This window comes from Amia ocellicauda, chromosome 1 (assembly GCF_036373705.1).
Source record: "Amia ocellicauda isolate fAmiCal2 chromosome 1, fAmiCal2.hap1, whole genome shotgun sequence".
Taxonomy (NCBI): domain Eukaryota; kingdom Metazoa; phylum Chordata; class Actinopteri; order Amiiformes; family Amiidae; genus Amia; species Amia ocellicauda.
This window is the reverse complement of record NC_089850.1, coordinates 27,678,963-27,699,513: the sequence shown is the minus strand read 5'-3', so window position 1 is coordinate 27,699,513 and position 20,551 is coordinate 27,678,963. Positions and strand designations below refer to the sequence as shown.

The window sequence follows — 20,551 nt, the reverse complement described above, 5'->3', positions numbered from 1 at the left end:
GCAGCTGCATTTGATTCAGCATACATGTCTGAAGTACTGAGCCATACTGGTTTTATAGTGCTGGAAGAAGAACAATTATATATAACTGGATACTTAAAGTCACGTGTGTATCCCAAAATATAATTTCAAGTTCTACATTCTATTTAATCTCTCTTAACCAAGTATAGTTATCAATAATAATATATTTTTTATTTTAATAATAAAAATTTTTTTTGTTTTGTTTTGTAACAATTTGTGTAATAATTGAGTGCACAGGATGAATCAGTACTGTAACTACACAACTACATTAAAATCAAATTCTGCTTAATTAAAAAATACTACTTTGCATTGAAACTACTGAACTTAAATTGAAGGCACAGTACATTTGGCAAAGGATAACAATCAGGTTCTAAAATGCAGTAAATTGTGACTACAGCAAAGCAGGTCTAAATAATCTGCAATTTGGAGCAAGAAACAATGAAAAAGTGAAGGCTTTCATGCACACGTTCAGAGGAAAATCTGGGCACCTGGTGTTTTTTTCATTGTAGTGATCAGGTTTAAAAGAAAAACAAATACATAAAAACAATTGATGAGAAAAATCAGCTTTCGTGAAGGTGGGATTAAGTAGCTTTACTGGCGTGGGTTAGACACTGCAGGCAAACCCAGCAGTCTGGGGGATGCGCTGACCAATAACAGTGGGTAATTTGGGCCTAATTTCATGGCCTGTTAATTAAACAATCGTGCAGGTCCACTTACCTTTCCTACAGATCTTAAAGCCTAGAACATGAAGTATACAGTTAGCTATTTACACTTCTGCTATGGTTAAGGTAAAAATATCAAGTCATTAAGACCTTCACATTTTCTCCACCCACGGCAACACGCTGAGTTAAAAGTGGAAACTGAAGTCACATGACATTTTATTGATTGAAAAAATGCTGCAGTTATATAATTCAGTTGCTCCACATGAGAACAGTTAAGATTAGATCCAGCAAGCATTTCAAGATTGAGGGATGCTGCATACAGCCAGTTCGCACAGTGATCGAAATGACTGCCACTGAAACTGTAATTATGTTTGTTAATCAGCAGCTTGATGAATAGTTGCAAGAACTGAATTGCACAGATTAACCTCTCTAAATGTATAATGTTGCATCTATCACAAATAGATCCACACTTCAAGAAAAGCTGCAGCTAACTGCCATCAAATTGCATTTCCTACCTACTTGAATGGATGCCTGACTGGCAGCTCAATAAAAGCATTTAAGCCATTCCCTATACCTTTATAGCTACACTCAGATGAACAATGACAGAAAAGTTCAAATCATTTTCAAAAATAACTGTCATAGGAACATAAGAACATCAGAATATTTGACAATGATCTGGCCATTCAGCTTATCATTTTTTTAAATGCTAAATTATTCCATCACCAAGTCAAGCTGGATTTTCAAGGATCTCCACATATTACCCTCCACAATATGGTCTGTAAATTTGTGTTGTCTATGTGTACTCTCCCATCCTCCCTGTTGAACCATTTCAGCAAATAAAAAAACATCAATGAGAGTCTCTTCTAAGCACTCATTTACGCAGACATCAAAGATTAATGATGTCTGTCCTTATAACTCATGCCCTTAAGCCCTGGGATAAGTCTAACTAATCCTCTCTGGCCTTTCACAGATATAGGCTTTACTAGACTTTTATGCTGTGAACACTAGCGCTGTGTGCAGTATTCCAGATGTGGTCTAGTCAGGGCATCTGCCGTTTCAATATAACCTCTCCTGACCTGGATTCTAGCCTCTTTGCTGTGTATCAGACAAGACTATGTGCCTTTTCATTGCTTCTGCTCACTGTCTGGAAATCAACTTTCTCAAGGCCGAATACATGGAATACAAGGAATTGATAAGTACAGTTCAATCAACAATATTTATTAAACTAAAATGATCACTGAATAACACTGTTTCAAATTAAGCCTATCGATATTCTGAACTACAGTAGCATATGTTGGTCTATCTGACAAATTAAAGGAAAAACCAACATAAAGTGTCTCAGTAAGGTGTTCAGCCACCACGAGCCACCAGAACAGCTTCAATGCTCTTGGCACAGATTCTATGAGTCTCTGAACTCTACTGGAGGGATGAACACCATTCATCCAAAAAATATTCCTTCATTTGGGGTTTTGATGAAGGTGGTGGAGAGCGCTGTCTAACACATAGGTCCAAAATCTCCCAATAGGTGTTTAACTGGGTTGAGATCTGGTTACTGCGAATGCCATAGCATCTGATTCACATACCATCTTGATCCAAAATCGAGGTCAACTGGGCCTGCTCAGCATTTTTATACATTCCACAGAGCATGATAGGATGTTAATTGCTAAATTGTATCATGCAGTACACCTGTTTGGAGGCATCTGCATTCGTTATGTTCCTTCACCCGTCTGTATTTGTTGGGGTTAAAATACTCTGCTCTGCTCCCCGACTGTGACCTAATGCAAGGAGACTTTAGGCACTGATTTAACCGCAGGGTGGATATTATGTATTCATTAATCATTAAAAGCAGAGCTGCAGAATGTGATACACCACACAAACAGAACACCTCAATACTAAATGAGATCTGTTTTTCGTTTGTTAAGATGGTAAGACTGTTATTTTTAAATTATGACAAGATGATTACATGACAAGATATAGCAGACGTTTGTTGAAAGCTTTTACCTGATCCATCTGATTGAACATATGTGTCGGCTGCCTCTTTGAGAGTCTGGTAGGTCATCTCATACTGCTCAAAGAACTTGTGTCCTTCAATAAATGACTTATGAAAAGGAGGACACAGCAAAAACAAAATGTTAGTCAAATGTAACCATTGAATAAAGACTTGAGATCAGTCAAACACATTCTATAGACCACACTGGAAACACAAAAGTATAAGTAAATAAGTGAGAAATCTCAGACTCATCAGTAAAGTACACAATGACAGGAAAAAAATACGTGTCATTTCACATATCTCCTCCCATTGAAAAGATCTGCTGACTCATGGTGAACTGGCAATACACATAACATCAATTTTGTAAAGTCAAATATCATGTTTTTGCATACACATCAATAATATTGGACTGTGGAAGGAGAATGCATTTCTGACATGAATCATTGCACACGCATGTGTAACTGTTGTGGAATAATATCACTCACAACGTAGCTCTGCAGCAGCAGCTCCACTGACTCCCTCCTGCCATACTTGATGATCCAGGATTTCAGCTTGGACTCTGCCAGCATCAGAAATGCTAACAGGCGGTACTTCATCTCCCAGAATTCCAGTTTGACCACATGGACTTGGGAGGTGGAGGACACGTAATGAAATCTGTAACAAACAGAAACAAACTCATGCAGGGCTGGGAGAGGAGCAATGGGAATCTAAATTACCTACTGTTCTACAAGAATAAAGCGCAGAAGGATCATCTACTTCTCCTTTCATCATAAAAAGTATCAGGCATTGTAGCACTATGCCCAGTAAAGAGGTAGAGCAGTCAAACGCCCACCTCTCTGCCATGTCCTCGAGCTGGTCGGTAGGGACAGGAACCCCGTTGATGGAGCCGTCTCTGTGGATCTGCTGGAATGTCTGCTTGTGGCCCTCCAGACTTTTCAACACCTCCTGTTGGCACACAGAATAACCACAGTCAATTACCCCCCCCCTCAAAACCACAATAAAAGGCCTGATCATTCACATAATTAAATCACAGATAAACATGTATTTTTATAATATACATAACATAAGAAACATTAGAAAACTAAACCGGTGCTGTAGCCATCTATAAATGCTTACAATTCATCCCCAGAATACTAAAAACTCTCTCCATATGTCTCTTGCAGCTTGCAGAGCGAAAATCATCTCTAGAGGAAAATTAGGTTTACCTTATGCTGCTCCAGTTTCCTGTGGATGGCGTTGGCTGTCTCTTCGTGCGCCTGCTGAATGGCAATGTCCTCACGCAGGGCCACCTCCGCCCGGTGCAGCCAGGCTCCGATCACACCCAGCGGCCCAGGGAGGCTCTTATCCAGAAGAATGTGCCACTCCAACAGCTGGAAGACACACAGCAGGGGTGAAGCATTGCTTGCCCATTCTCCCCATCACATTAAAGGGCTCCGCTTCCTCCACGGCTGTATCTACGTGAACAACTTGAAGATCCACTTGTTATCAAACGCCTGAACTGCTGAGCTGGTGATGCACCTCAAGCTCTCTACAGCATTTCCCCCACACAACACGGTTGGCTTGACAACGTTTACGCAGCCTGCAGTGCATCAGACCGGCAGACTTGAAAAGCAGGGCTGAAGAGCTCACCACTCATCAATTAACAAAACAGTCTCTGTTCTCTTTTTCAGCACAGGGTTTAATTCTCCACTGCAATCTCCAGCTGCCTGATTAGGCCAGTCTTCTCTTCATACAGCAATTCATAAAAATCCTTTCTGCCTGCACTGATACTATTTTCATTAAAAAGCTCGCCCTGGACTGCAGATCTTGAAATACATTCTTTCCTGTAGGTTTAAGTCTACTCATAAAGATAATAACTGTTTTCCAATGGAAATGTATGTATATTCCGATATATTGTCTCAAGGTTCATCATACTTGATTTTTTATTTTATTTTATTAAAGCAATATTCAGCTTTTGTGTTGGTGTTAGAATCATAAATCTCTAGGACATTTTGGCTTGCGTTCCCTCACTCCTATATTACAAACTACCGTTCTGTGTTGTGCACTACAATTAAAAATAAAACACTTTGAGGCTTGCATTTGTCTTTTCTGTTTCTTCCTGTCAATAAAATCAGGAGTGCCTATCTGAGTATAAATGAGGGCACTCCATTACAGTGACCCTGTCAAACAGCATCAGCCTCACAGTCTTATGAATGCTTTCCACTTCGCATCCACACACATAAACAAACACTGTGCCAAGGACAGACAGAACTACCACAGGAGCTGTGCCGAGTATTCAAACGCAGCGATTTTACATTATTAAACTAGTTTTACTATATAGTTGGGATAATTTACCAAATATAAACCTGGCTAAGTAAACAGTCCCATAAGGAAGTGTAATCCAGACATGGTAATCATAATACATGAAAAGAAGCATCGGGGTCAGTAAACAAATCTGCTCCATCACCACTTGAACATACGGCTTAGAACAGAATTCAGAAATCTACACATACATTTCAAAAATATAATTTGCTTCTTTAAAGAAAAAAATCTAAAAATCAATTTACCACTTGAGTGACAAACTAAATGGAGGGTGGCAGTTACTGAAAGTTTTATTTCATGCTGAAAGGCAACAATAACAAATTCAAAACTATCAATCAATAAATACAATAATATTCAGATGAAGAATATTTTCATCCTTGTCATTTCTTGTCAATTACAGCCCCTGTCTTTGATACTGATACGACTTGTTTGGTAGCAGATAACGATACAAAGAAATGCTTGAAACAACATGATTCTGTTATTTCTGTATTACTATTTGTAACAGTCAACATAATTTGCTCTAGTACATTTGCCATAGGCTTTTTACACACTGAAAACAGTTAGCGTGGTTTGATCGTAGTTTGCCGTTGGGTCAACATGCCTTTGTTGTGTTTTACTACACTGGAACGTGGTAATTCCATAGTATACATTTTTTTATGGATGTTTACCACGGTAGACCAGGGTTTATTCATAGTAGAGTGTAGTAAAGAATAAGCAAGTTTTAACCATAGGAAACCAGTCTAAAACGAATCTACGATTATAGTTAAACCTGAAGAGAACATTTAACATTTGAGAAGATTCAAGGGAGAAAGGGATCTGGAGTGCCTGCTTTGTTCCCCACGAGTAAAGCAAGTGAGATGCAGCCCAGTCCTCTTACCCTGGCGGACACTCGGTCCCACGCCTGCTTTACCACAGCCTGGTCGGATGACAGCTTCCCATCTCTGTGCATCGGCTGGAGCAGGCCCTCGTTCTGCTTCCTCTTCATCTCATACTGCACCTTGAAACTCTTAAATGCCTGCAAGAGCAACAGAGATGATCTTGATGTGAAGCACAAACACAAATCCCAGGGATGCTTCTCTTGGTCCCTTCAGTCTCAGTCCAGAGGCTGTGAGCACGAGCGGGTGTATAGGGCTTGCATGAGCTCTACACAGCAGCCGAGAGGGACTGTCTGTAATTATCCTGGGAGATTTGTCAAGGATGACCAGCAAAGGGCAGAACATCAATAAACAACTCTGGAGGTAATGAAAGACTGGATAAGCACTTCAAGACCTTCACCTTCATAAAGACTGATCTCTCCTTATCCTTCTGTCCCAAAAGATATGATCTGAAACGCACGCTGTTTGTAAACTGACACATCCAGATTCCAGCACTATATTAAGTAAAAATCAATTGCTATATAAAGATAGGGTTTCACTAGGTAAGTACACTGGTACCTGACACAGAATTGCTACAAACCATTTAGAAATTAATTGATAGACATTTTAACTATTATATCAAAGCGCATTTTTAAAAGAAAATTATTTGGTGTCTAAATATCTATTCATTATTGGTATGTATGAAGAAACTCTAAGCTGCATGCAAGAAAAGACCCACTGCTGCTTTAATACAATTCCACAGCAAGACGAAAATTGGATAGCAGACACTGAAAAAATAAATAAATAAATATAAAACAGTATGACGCCCACTAGCATAGCAGCAGTGCCCCCACACACCATCTGTTTATGTGGGACGCAAGAATGGATCTGAAAAGTATTTGCAAACATTGGGGTGTATTTGTTGCCCCTTGACTAACACTGATTCCCGTCACCTGGTATTTTTCCTGCAGGCTGCCCACGGCGCTCTGAGTCCTGGTGATATCCCTCTCGAACTGCTCCAGCCACACCTTGAGCTCCCTCAGCAGCTTGCGCTCCTCCTTCTGCAGGGCGACACACAGAGAACCCGTCAGACTCTCAGCTGACATGGGGAGGAATTCCCGACCGCACAACCCATCCATTTCACACCACCACACTCCACTCCACTAGTCAATTCCTGCATCTTGTAGCAGGTTATTCAACAGAGATTAGCACTGAATGCACAGCACTCCCAGTATAGCATAAACACACTCTGACAGACTTTTTTTTATTGCACTTTGAAATAAAAATGATAATACAGATATGATGAAGGCAGAAGCTGAACAGGTGTGTTTCTACAATGTTGTTATTTTTATGTTTCCAGAGTTTTTTTCTGTGCGACAGTATGAAAAGCAATCTTAGTGTCTAAGTAAAGCAACATTAACTCATAAAACTAGAATTATTTTGTTCTTGCTGTTAATTACTCCTGCACTACCACTGACTAATATGCAACAACTACAGTTTCCTAGGCAACACTTTAGAATAGGTCTCCCTAATTAGAGTGTATTAACATAGTAGGTACATGTTAACAAAGGCATAATTACACTGTTCTTATGAGTAACTAACATGTAGTTACTGAGTACCTAGGGATACCTATTGTAAAGTGTTATCGTTTCCTACATTTGAAAGTCATAATAAGATCAAATGTATTACTGAGAAGTGTATACTCAGTGATTTTCACTGTATGAAGACCCAGAACAGAGATGTTAACATAGGAAGACTCAGAAGTTCGCCCAGTGCACTACAAACTGTAGAGATTATTACCACTATCAATCGAAATATAACACAAATCTAGGAAATTTAGCATTTAAAAAAATCGTACTGCTCTGTATTAAACTGTGTTGTAACCCTGTTACTTTATAATGGATGTGTCTCATTGTGAGCATTAAAATGTATGTTTTGTTCAATGTCATCATTGGAGAGTTGTGGATTTTGTTCCCAGACAAGAGTAATAAAGTGCTTCAGACAGCTTTTCATTGCTCAGTTCAACTTCCTTTTCCTTACAGAGAATTTTGAAATCATAATAGAGTCCAGGTCCAAATCAAATCTTTGACATATCCACGCATCGCAAATGATAAAGCTGTACTCATCACAATTTTATTCCAGAGTATCAGCAGTTTGTGACAATACATTAAACTGCTGTAGGGTTCAGCTCTGTACTGTACTTGGCATTTGCTAGTAGGTCAATGTTTTGATTTGGTCTAGCCACTAGTTTGGGATCTAGAAATGCCAAATCACCCTTCTCTCTGAGGGTTCTCATCATGCAGTATTTTGTCAAATAAATGCAGTTTAATGGTTGCATGATATCATTTTAAACTCTAATGGCACAACATATTACATTAGAGTAATTTCTTGTGAACATGTACTTTACCAAAAATGTATCATAAGTAGAGCAATTCAGTCACAGTTTATTTTTTTGTTATATATTTTTTTCAGATTTTGTGATGATAGATCTTTTAAAGCTATTCTCGGAAACACTTCAACATAGGATTTGTTTCAGGCTTGCAAGGGCATCAGAGATGTTGAACACTTTGAATAGATACCTGATCAATGGGACAGAACAGACACTGTTTATAAATACTAGCTGTTTTGCTTTTTGCTTTTCTGAGAAAAAATATCCGTGGGCCTATATGTTTCATATTTAATACAATTCATATAATCCAATCAATATCTAAAGATTTTAGCATACGGATTTTACATTTAATTGTTAATTTCCTTACTGTGAACTGTAGCATGCAGGTCACAGAACATTGTGCATGGGACGCAGCCCTAATAAAGACAGCATAGACATGAGGGTCACACAGAAATGGGAAGGAATCCCCATATGGAGATATTTGGGTACACCCTGCAGTTCCTCAGATCATTTCCCTTTGCTTACAGATAAACAGTAATATGTCTTTTGCTTTCCTCAAAAGAGTCAATCACATTAGCTACTATACACTTCCAATGCACATGGTGCAAGTTTAAAATGCCACAACCTCTTTCATCACAATTATTAATATAAAATAAAATACTTCTGAACATTACAACTGGCTATGATTTACCTCTGGTTACACATACCTCTAGCATTTGCTCTATGTCTCGTGGACCAAGACCAAACTGGCAAGGAGAGCAAGGCACAAAAGATTCAAACATAACACAGACAATGTGTTAGTTGAGAGAGAGAGAGAGAGAGAGAGAGAGAGATAGACATGCAGAAAGGAAATGGTCAAAAAAAGGGCACTGCAGACACACAATCACCACCAGAAGACAGGCAAAGAAGGAGGAATAGGGGGATGTGCAGGCCCCCTGGGAGCCTCAGACCTTACCTGGAGCTTAGGGATAGAAAGTGCAAAAGTTGGAATGGAACGAAGAAGCTCCTACCAGCGCAAAAACAAACAATGGATAGAGAGAAAAAAGCAAATTTGGATGATTCAAGGCAAATGGTGAATAAAAAAAAAGTGACAAATGATTAAGCTGCAGCAGTACCAGAAAGCTCTTTGAGACCCTTTGCTGTAATGGAAATATGGTTGTTTGTTAGTTTTAAGTAGAAAGACAGATTAAATTAAGTTCTATAAGCAGTAAGAGATGGGAAATGGCATATGTTTAATTTTTGTTTCTTAAAAAGACAATTAAATCACTTTGGGTTAACCAATAAAGAGATATATTGAGATATTAAATCATTTTTATCAGTAGGAACAGTTATTATATCAATTATAGTATGTCTCCCTCTGCAATAGAATTCCAGATGAATATAACAATATGTTGCTTGTCACATACACATTAAAATTACTGCCATTCTCTATATTGTACATTATGTTTTAATTAAGTTTTACATTACACAAAAAAAAAAATACTGATTATGTAACAAGACTTCAAAATAAAATTTGAAAATATGCAATAACTAAAATGTCTTAATTTCTATAATCCCCAAAATTGCTTTGTGTTAAATAATTCCAAATTAAGTGGTCACTTTATGTTCCCGATATGGTACCATTGAAATCATGAAATCATTTAGTTCAGTACAGGGTGTAAAGTTACAGGATCAAAATCCTGATCAAAATCTATGGATAATGTGATCGTTTGCAAACAATCCTCTCTACAGTGAACCTACATTTGCTTTAGTAGAAAGTACAGCATCTTGATTTATCTAACTTATCCTAAGACATTGTTGTAAAAGTCATAAGCATCACAACAATGCAATGAAGTAAGCAATGAGTCAGCAAAACAATGATGAAAAAGCAGTTTAGCTATCCCATTAGCTCACTGGGTTGAAACCTTTCTCTGCAGGGCGAAGGAAACAGTTCAAATTTTTTCTTTCACTTGATAAATAAATGATGAAACATCTACAGTACAATCTAAGGTATGAATCAAATCAATATTATGACACACCAACCAATAGCGAATTCCAAATCTAATACTTGATAGCAGCTTGTTGATTGACAAAATATCCATCATACTAACTAATGCAAACCCACAAACATGTACTGTACTCTGTTTTCAATTTGTGATTGGTGAGTGGGTAGATGTTTTTATTTCAGCTGCCATTTAAAAAAATAATAATATTTAAATTAAACATTAAATTAAATTGGTGCTGTAAGAAAAGTGCCCTGTAAGGATATTATTCCCTTTTTGTTTCTAAAGTGTTTCTAAAGCTTTAGAAACACTTTTCAGCAACTTCAGCACAGTAGTCCCTTTTCAATTCTGCTGGCTAATTGCATGTGTTCATCAACAGATCCAAAACACACTTTACAGAACATTCCCTTGATAAAAAAAAAAAAAAAAAAAAACAGAGTAATACAATCTAATATAAACATGTTGATTTGGGGGGCAATATAATATTGAGAATGGGGGGAATAAAGACATTTACCTCCTCATCTTGCCCGTCAGTTTCAGTGTTGTGAGGGTCAGGGTAGTGCTTTAAGAACTGCGCAACATATGTCATGATGGACTTCTCATCTGGTTTGTCAACGTCCACATCTGTAAAGAACATGAAGCAGAGCGTGTCTTTGGAGCTGGCACAGTAATACGGCTCCGTATACATTGCTGACATTGTAAGTGGAAATGGTAATAAAGCAGACAAGCCTGCATAACTCATTTGCGGATGTGTGGAATAATACATACACAGGAAAATATGTATGCCTCTCTCAAGATGAAGTACAACTAAAGCACCCCTTTGGCACATTTCCATTGGACGACCATATTTAACGTTAACCTCCATGTATACTTAGGGATGCATTTTCAATTAAACCCCAACCTAGTGATTTTATTTTGGACTGCATGCACCTTTTCCAAAAACCAAGCTCTTAAACAGCAGTAACTTGACTGAAACATAGGATACCATTTTAATAGGAACCATTTTACTCAATAGCAAGTACCAAAACAGATCTATAACAAAGCTTAAACAGTCAAAGTGGACTGGAAAAGGACAAAATACAAGACCAAAAAAAGTGTATATATGCCACAACTACCAATATGACCACTTTTATTACAACTACAGCTAGAATGAGATATTCTTCAATACCGTACCTTCCGGGTCCAGAAGGCGAGGGATTCCCAGGTCATTCTCGGCGATGGTGAAGGCCTCCTCTAGGTTCTCTCGGTTGGTTCTCCGTCTCACTCTCTCCATGTCCACCAGGTCCGGGCGGATGGCGTGGATGACGGAGTGAAAGGCAACACCACTGCGCCAACTCGGCCCAAAGTCTTTCACGTCGACTCCCAGGCGCCTTCAAATGAAAACATGTACACAGCTCAGATCAACAGAGATATGGACATAGACAGCTAATATTGAGAAATGCTGGGTTTATTTATTCTATGTAGTGTAACTGGTAAAAACTGTCACATAAATGAAGATCACATACTTGCATAGTGACACACATAACTGATTATTCTCCTCTTTTTCACAGATTCGGTTATTTCTTATTTTATAATAAAATAAATACTTTCCAAACTCTCGTTTGCCTGCCTGTGATTGACTCTGAGAGGGTCTTACTTGGTTGCTGTGTACTGCACCCATTTCAACAGGGCCTTCTTGGCATTGCCTTGGAATTTGGTGATAACCTTCCGTTTCATGGGTGGGCTGCCCGTCTCTGAGCTGGCCATACTGTCTACTGAAGAGGTGCTGCTCGACAACGACTGCAGTAAGCTCAGGTTGCTGGTGAGCTCCTCAATCTGTGGAAGAGAAGACATTTGCGCTTAGAAAAGCAAGACAACCTGGATGACAACAAGAACAACAACCACAACAATTACAAATGAGTATACTATTACCTGGAAATAAAGAATTATGGTCCACATCAATCCCAGCACAATGGAGGGTCTTCCATCAACAATGTCAGTTGAGTTAATGTTGACTAACTTGATCTGGTCAAATAAAATATGCATTATAATTAAATATTTTTTTATTTGTAACAGTATCCTATACAATATCTGTATAACTATAATTGATATGCTACTTTTCTACTGGATAGTTTTTAAAAAATAAAAATAATTGATACATTGAAAATAATTGAATATTATAATCAATTTCACAGACATAACGGGAAATGCAGATTTTGGATTCAACATGGTGTTTTAGACAAGACAAGGAGGTAATAACTGAGAAGAAATTGACATGGGGCCGGTGAGAATTAAAGGGGGGGGAGTCCTGAATCTTGAATCAGAGCGATTCAGAATTCAAACAGTCCAATGTGATCAAGAATCTAGAACCCAGAATCCAGAATCCAGTAAATCCAGAAATCCAATTTCACTGCTGATATAACACCATAAGACAATATCCAGAATTTGCTCGTATATTGACTTCATTCAATGTTTTGAGGAATAAAATGGGTAAACGTTTGCTTGGAGCAAATGGTTTTGAACATCAGTCCATGCTTATGAATAATGTAGAGTAAAACAAAAGAAAGAAACAGTCCATCTTAATACTAACCGGAGATCCTCTGTATACAGACTTTAGTCGGCATGGCAAGAGAGAGATTACAGGTGGTTAGTGTCATTCATCTATGAACCCCCCGAAGGAAAGCACCCAGCCTGATGTGAACTCATTGAATGTACAGTTCCCACTCTAGAGACCTCAGTCGCAAAAGACAAACCTATCATCTCCTTCCAGACACTGAGCTCTATCGGATTAAACTTCACAGGCCCAGGATAATCATAGGGTACATTCACAGCTAAGCTTTACTGCATATCAATGTGCCACTACTTCTTGGAGATATTCTTAAAACATATAGAAAATAATAACGTCGCTGTGTTCTAGGATATCATTCAGCCTTTGAGTGCAGAGGCAGAGTGAGAGAGACTGAAGTGTGGCTGAGGTCCCATGTAATGTATGTTCGGCGCTTCAGTCACATTAGAAGATAAGGATCTGCATTATAAGTCCCCTCAGGAACTGTTTGATCTTGACTATTCACTTTACACTCGACAAACTAGTGAAAAATAACCTGGCCAACACCCCTGCTGGTTTTCATCCAACCTTGTGCCACAGCAGAGCTCTTGAGACAGTGGGCCTAATTTTTCAGAGTTTGTCAAACATGCACTCAGAAGTTAAACAAGCAGTTTTAATACAATTTCTGATATTTTTACATTTTTAAAATATGTTACAGTAAACACCAAGTTTAACAGCGACACCGAGATGTTAGTATTCAGTCCACAACAGCTCAAAACCAGGCATTCAACTCGTATACAATTTCTCTCTTTATTTATTTTTACATGTTTTCTGTTTGACTACACCTATCTGTATTCTAGGTGAACTAAAGTTTGTTGTCTCGAGGTTCATTCAGAATTGTGTACTGTTCAGCGCTTTACGGACATTCAGCACATAATGAACAAGGTGGTTCAGAAAAAGGACTGGTGAAGAAAGGGGTGGGAGGCAGGACAATGGTGCAGGGTTCCACATATTCAGCTATAGTGGCCTTATACAATGATATTGCAGTACTGAAGGGCATGGCTGAAGAGCTGTCTTACCCTTCTGCCCTCTAAGAATTTGAGTGCGGTGCCAATATTGGAAACCCAGTGGATTCTCTTCAGCTGCCGGCCTTGCTCACAGGGCTGAAAGCAAAAGAAGCAATATTTGATCAAAATCAAAGAGGGAGCGTAATGGGAATTGTGCCTTTAAAAAGGAAGATCAATAAAACATGATTGGCACAAACAAGAGGCTCTGGCAGCCTTAAGGGACCTCTCTTAGCTACGAGGGGGAGGGAACGAGTCTGACCTCTGCACTGCACCAAGAGCTGGTCACATGGGGACTGTTCATGCAGCCACATAATCATTCCCAACAGGGCAATACTGATAAAGGATGCTAGCCATGCTCTGAGCCATCTCGGGATGAATAATCATAGCAACCAATTTTAGAGACACATTTCCCCTGTCCCTGTCCCTGACCTCTGTCAATTCTTGCAACGTGACACATTCATCTGTGATCAGTACATTGTGTGTACAGCGCATGTACACTACTTGCACACGTTTCAGTTTGATTGATCTAATGAGAAATTCGGACACAACAGCCTAGTTTAAGCAGTGTGCTTATTTCTATAGTAATGTATACCAGGGATTAAACTATTTTCATATGAGCATCTATCACTCTTTCAAAAAGTAGCTTTTTATATTATTGTTATATTTCTTAGCAGACATGACTAACAACTGTTACAATAGATCACATTATTTTAAAAGACAATTTACCATTTTATACAGCCGAGTTTTTACTGGAGCAATCTAGGTACAGTACTTTGCTCAAGGGTACAACAGCAGCATCCCCCACCTGGGATTGAACCCAAAACCCTCCACACTGCTGCTATGTATTGTACAATTAAAAGAGTGAACAATATAATGCTAAGTCTTGAAAAACACTATTGTCTTGTTTAAGAGGATAGCAGTGCAGAGCAGAACTCGGGATATAGAGCAGGAACACACAGAGCTCGCAGCAATTATACTGACTGAAACAAAGGATTACTTGGCATTTTTTCTTGAGCCATCTTATCTTAAACACAGACTGAGCTTCCCTGAGAGGTACTTACCAGTTTCTGGCCAGACAGAATCTCCAGTAGGGCCAACAGCATCACCCCATCTTTAATGTCTTCAAACAGGTCATTCACCACGATAGGGGGTTTTCGCTGGAGATGAGAAGGAGTAGGAGCAAAACAGGTGTCAGAACTGCCAGCGAATGATTCAAGAACAGCAGAAAATCTAATTTAAAAAGCAAATGGGTATATTGTATGAGTCATCAAACCTTACTTCTATCAACCTCTTGATACAAAGTGCATGTATTGATGCTGAGTCTATCTGTGATCAGGATGATATGAAAACTGTGTGAGAGCCTAGTTCATAAATATCTGAAAGACAGACTGCACTACCTTGTTACAAGGCTAAGCAGCTCAGCTGGGAGAAGCTCAAGCACACAGCCAGCTCGGTGATGGAGAACTGGTGCGTGTGCAGGAGATGGCTTAATTCCCACACATGCTGTGGAGTTAGTCAGGCATTAAAGAATAGAAGGAAACTTAACCCTTTCCTTTGCTCTTTACTTGACCTTCCACCTCTACAGTTATAGATTTGACTCCCAGACACTTCTCTTGACAGCATTTATGAGGGACACAAAATACAATATAACATCAATATTAGACACAATATCTTATATAGCTATTAATACATATTTTTGTTATTATGTATGTTTCTGTAAATTGTCAAAGAAAAGTATGATTACAGTTTACATCAATATGAAACTGTCACATAGGATCAACAATCCATGTGGAAATGACACCATAAATATAGTACACACTTTCCTAATCCCTTCATATTACCATCTTTGAAAATGCTTTGACATCCCCCCCTAATTTACAGCTTGACTTTCAAAACGATCATTTGGCCATTTAAACACTTTGAAGGGTTAACTGAAATGACTATTAAGACATGTGCTTGATTATAAACTGTATTAATCATGCAGTTTGAGGGCTTATAGGAACAAGTCATTTAAATCTCCTTTTAATTTTCAGTGAGATTAGGAGCCACACTAGAATTTTCTTCAGAATAAAGGAGTCAAGAATTTAAGATGTTCAGTTGACTTTGTTTAATTTAATATAATGCATCACAGTTATTGACTGCCTAAATCTGCTTTAAAAATATTTGATTTAGTAAACGTCAACGAATGTGGAAAACAAACAGTAAATAAGGAACATGTTTGTGCAGATTATTTTACTACAACAATAATAAACACCCTGGTGGTGTTGATAAAAATAACTTTGGCTAAATTAATACCATCTGAATATTGTATTTGTGCTTCAAAATGAAATGGATTTTCTCACAAGTAAACATCAATTCACCAGTATGAACACAGTCGAAGGCACAGTGAGGTCAGGCTGAAGTCAAGCAGCCAATATCTTGAAAAGTAAAACTCAGCAGGTTTTAAAATGTGGGCAAACTAATGAAAAAGCACCACCACACTCAGAATATAATCTGTATTTATTTGATGATATTTTTGTTTTTGTTTTGCAAAAAATAAATCACTCTTTTGCATAGCTGAAATCACCATGGTTAAGCTGTTAATGGTGACAAAATGTGCACATGCCAGACATTCAAAAGGGAGTATAATAATGTCAGACAAATTACTGATGTCACTACAAGCATGTGAGACTCATGTGTTCATCAAAGCATGCTTTCTGGTACATACATCAAACGCTAAACGTCAAACTTTGCATCATTCATAACTATTTAAATCAATCTTTAGAGTAAAATCTACAATCCTGACAATACACAATATCTTCAGTGATGGATGTCCATTTTTATGCATTTAAATAGGTTTTGTTTCTTTATTTTCTACACAGGGAAGTGAAATCAATATGCAAGATATATCTAAATATAAACTTTTGCAATAGTGCAGACCTTCAAAACTACAATACAAGCTTCAACGAAACATAACAAAATATTATCTGGAGAGAACTCCTAGAATAAAGAAAAGTAAAAGCTTTCACAGCATACATTTTATAAGAAATGGTTTCATTTCTACTATTAGCTCAAAATATCGTGTTCATGCCATTCGGTCCATTTAACGATTAGAAATAAATCTAGCGCCTGCAGATCAATAACTCTTGGGGGCAAAGTTAATTTGATGAAAGGAGATTCATGCTTAAAGAAGGGTCCTTCAGCATTAAGGTAAAAAAAAAATCTATTTAACTAGATTGTGCATGGCAACAGTCAAGAAACAGAGCCAATGGAAACAATGTCACTGTTAAGTACAGCCTTCCAAACAACATCCACATCACTCAATGTCCTTCACCTATTGAACCTCTTCCTAAAAGTCATGAGAATGCATTGTTTGTGTCAAATCACAGGTTTCAACATTTCCAATATAAAGTTATGCTTTCATATGAAGTCTTTTTATGAACAATGATTACATTCAATTAGTTACTAGTAACTTTTGAATAACTACATTAATAAAACTTGTAAAGGTGCATCTACAAAAGGTATGCTTAATCTGCATTAAAACAAAAAATGTCAGTCCTGAATATTCCTTTAATTAGCTAAAAACAGATGTCCGAATGACTGTAAAATGTATTTTTAAGTTTGTTGCAAAAACATTAACTGATTAATCAAAGACACATGATGCCACAGAATATAACAGCAACTGAAATAAAAGGTTAATTTTCTCCAATGCAACTATATTACAAGTGCAACTTGTGCAGCGATAATGAAACAAATGCAACCCATACATGACAATGCATGTTTGAGGTTTCTTGTTTTCAGCTGCTGGACCAGACTCTTGGCTTCCATGCAGAACCATTTTGCCAGTGATCACAACTTCCATCTTACATGTATATCGTACTAAACATTCAAAACAGTGGAGTATTCAAAACACAGTCATCTATACAGGGATATGAATGCACACTCAATACAGGCCTATATAACAGACTATGGAAACGAGGCATCATTTGTTTTGCTCTTTTAGTACAAATGAGCTCTTGAATTTTGATTCACTCTGAGAATATTATTACCCCCATATTATTATCACCATAAGGCAGCAGTCTTAAAATTCACGGTGAGCTTCTCATCTCACTTGCAGTGTCCTCTGACTTAATCTCGATGTAGACTGTGAAGTGGTTTCATCTCAGTAGTACTTGCTCAATGTCCTTGGCTTTAAAAATAAATCTTGTTGCTCACCAAATAGTTTTTTATTTTTTAAAAATTGCAAAATTATCCTGTAAACTCTCTATTAATTTACACTATGAAGGGCATTAAATCCTAATAAATAGATCCCTTAAGAAAAGACCCATGTATCATTTGAAAGGTGAAACGGTCATGATTTTGGATGATGAACATATCTTGTGAAGCATTCTCCTAATTCATCAATACTGAGTACTGGAGTGTGCACTTTATGGCAGATATTATGAGGATAAGAACTGGGACCTGGCAGATAGAACCTAGGGTACATTTGTTAAATTCCTGCAAATGCCCTCCTAAGACAGCTAATGAGCACAGAAAAGTCTTAACCAGTCAATTGCATAAAAAGCCCCCAAGGGTGATTAAAACACACTCTGATGAAAACTGAATCATAACTGAATCACTGGGGACCCCAATGCACCATAAATCGAGTTCACTATCAGTTTTCAACAACTTGAGCTAAGAAACAGAGTGAATTGAAACGGCTGTACATATTTCTTGTTGCAGCATATGACTGTTAATTCAAATTCCTCATCACTACCAAGAAGGGCAAAAAGCAAGTAACTGACTTGATACAATCCTCTGCAATTGATTTTATTGTATGTTACTCAGTAGCAGGCTACTTTTTACTTTATGTATATAAAAACCTAGAATGGCAACAGGTCTTCATTAAAAAGACAACAAATAACCATGGTATTTACACGTCATGAACGGTTCTTTTATGCCAGGTTAAGCTTGATCTCTGCCAGGCTATTTAATGAGTTTATTACAGCTATTTATACACCCAGGGGTTATTTCTTCCAGATCTTGCCTTCAATTTAATTTTCTGCCTCACAGCCTCCATGCAGTTCTGCTGTAGAAGAACTAATCAAATTGTTAGCCTTTAACATGGCTGAAAAAATATCCCCAATTAAAGCCAGGAGAAGCATTGCTGTGGAGTGGGTGATTAGGAGAAGATACTGTAGTCAAAATGATGAATGGACATATTTGGCTGTCATTCTAAGGGTAACAATAATCTGCGCACTAATACAATGTTAATAGTGTGACTTAGCACTGTACTGATGATGATTGTCATTTCAACTATTAGTAGGCGTTCAACATTGTTGTTTTTTCCTGACTATATTCATATTTAAAATACTTCTGGCAATTTCTACGTGCTTTAGAAAAGCGGAAAAAAAAAAGAAAAAAGTATAATCAACACACTGAAATACTCAATTAATATCTTAGTCTTCAGGCCCAGGAAAATTAATTGCCACTAGCACTCAAAGGAAGTTATTAAAAAGAAGGGATGCCTCACTTTACTTTTAATGACTGTCCAAACAGCCTTGGACCCAGAGCATCATTACTTCTTAAAATAGCATCTTGCAGAAGAAAACAGGGTGCCATACAATCCTTACAAACACTAAGCAAGCTTACAACAGAAAAAAACAGAATCAGATTGTATTCTGATATAAAGTAAACAAACAATAGTGTCTTTTGGTCAGTGAAGACATTTGTATCGCTTGAAAACAAGACTTCTGTGCTCTTTTTATTATCCAATATTTTGTATGTTATGAAGGAAAGTATATACGTAGAAACTGTACTAAGACGCGTGTCACTGTATAACAAAACTATTTGTGTTATTTTGAATGATGTCTCGGAAGCTTCCACACCCAGGCCCAAGCACACTGAAGCCATGATCAATTAGCAGTTTCTCAAGTGCTTGTGGAGCTGTGCCGGCTCTCGTTCTCATTGGAGGCACTTCAGAGGTGATGAAGCGGAGGCAGTCTGGCAAAGGTCCAGATAGTTAAAATACATATATTAAGTCCAAGATCCCTGCAATGCACGTCTACAGCATGTTGACTGCAATATGCTTAGTGCATCAAAAATTAAGCAAGAGCATTGAAAAGGGTCTTTAAACAGCTTCTGTCAACACAGGAAACTGTCTTTATAAAATGGTAAATTGAATATGGCAGATGTTCATTTGTCATAGCAACTTTCTAGAGGTTTTGTAGCAAATTATAGATTTTTACTGTAATAAACCATTCATTGGAGTCCCATGCATTTCTCATTGTGGCCAGCATGTCCAGCTGTTAAGTCCAACAACGCATCTCCTTTTTACGAAAAAGAGGAAAGACAAAATGAAAGCATTGCAAGGAATTTCAATACCAAAGGTTAGATATACTTTGAAAAAACACATCAACTGTTGCATTTTTTTTTTTTTTACTTCACCAAGAAGGGTGGAAGTTTTAGTTCTTGGGATGTGTTCAAACAAGTAAAACCCATTGCCTGTTTAATAAGAAAGATCTGGGGACATCAATAAGCAATGCCCAATAAATAATAATTAACGCCTTTACTATTTTGTGCTGTACATATTGCCGATTTCATAGAAAATAAGAATGCATGTAGGTTCTGTTGTTTAGTACGAGAAACACTTTGAGATGATATTTGCATAGTTAATTGAATAAAGTGATTGTAACATTTAGTACTTTCAGGAAATGAATTGGAAATTTCATAGGCAACATTGGGACTGTTCTTCCCAGTGTGCGAACACAGGCTTCAGATAACCTGATTTAAAATACTAGCCAATT

General features: G+C 37.7%; 1 protein-coding gene across 1 annotated transcript in view; it reads right to left on the bottom strand.

Moving 5' to 3' along the window:
* LOC136747587 (nesprin-1) overlaps nt 1-20,551 on the bottom strand; it is a 183,822-nt gene that overhangs the window by 131,366 nt on the left and 31,905 nt on the right. The window contains exons 4-16 of the mRNA XM_066700533.1: nt 14,849-14,944; nt 13,800-13,883; nt 12,766-12,786; nt 12,108-12,200; nt 11,833-12,011; nt 11,370-11,566; nt 10,711-10,820; nt 6,779-6,886; nt 5,849-5,986; nt 3,876-4,040; nt 3,503-3,615; nt 3,156-3,324; nt 2,682-2,778 (exon numbers count right to left, since the gene is read on the bottom strand). Of these exons, the coding sequence (XP_066556630.1) occupies nt 2,682-2,778; nt 3,156-3,324; nt 3,503-3,615; nt 3,876-4,040; nt 5,849-5,986; nt 6,779-6,886; nt 10,711-10,820; nt 11,370-11,566; nt 11,833-12,011; nt 12,108-12,200; nt 12,766-12,786; nt 13,800-13,883; nt 14,849-14,944 (1,570 nt within the window). The remainder of the gene's footprint in view (nt 1-2,681; nt 2,779-3,155; nt 3,325-3,502; nt 3,616-3,875; nt 4,041-5,848; nt 5,987-6,778; nt 6,887-10,710; nt 10,821-11,369; nt 11,567-11,832; nt 12,012-12,107; nt 12,201-12,765; nt 12,787-13,799; nt 13,884-14,848; nt 14,945-20,551) is intronic.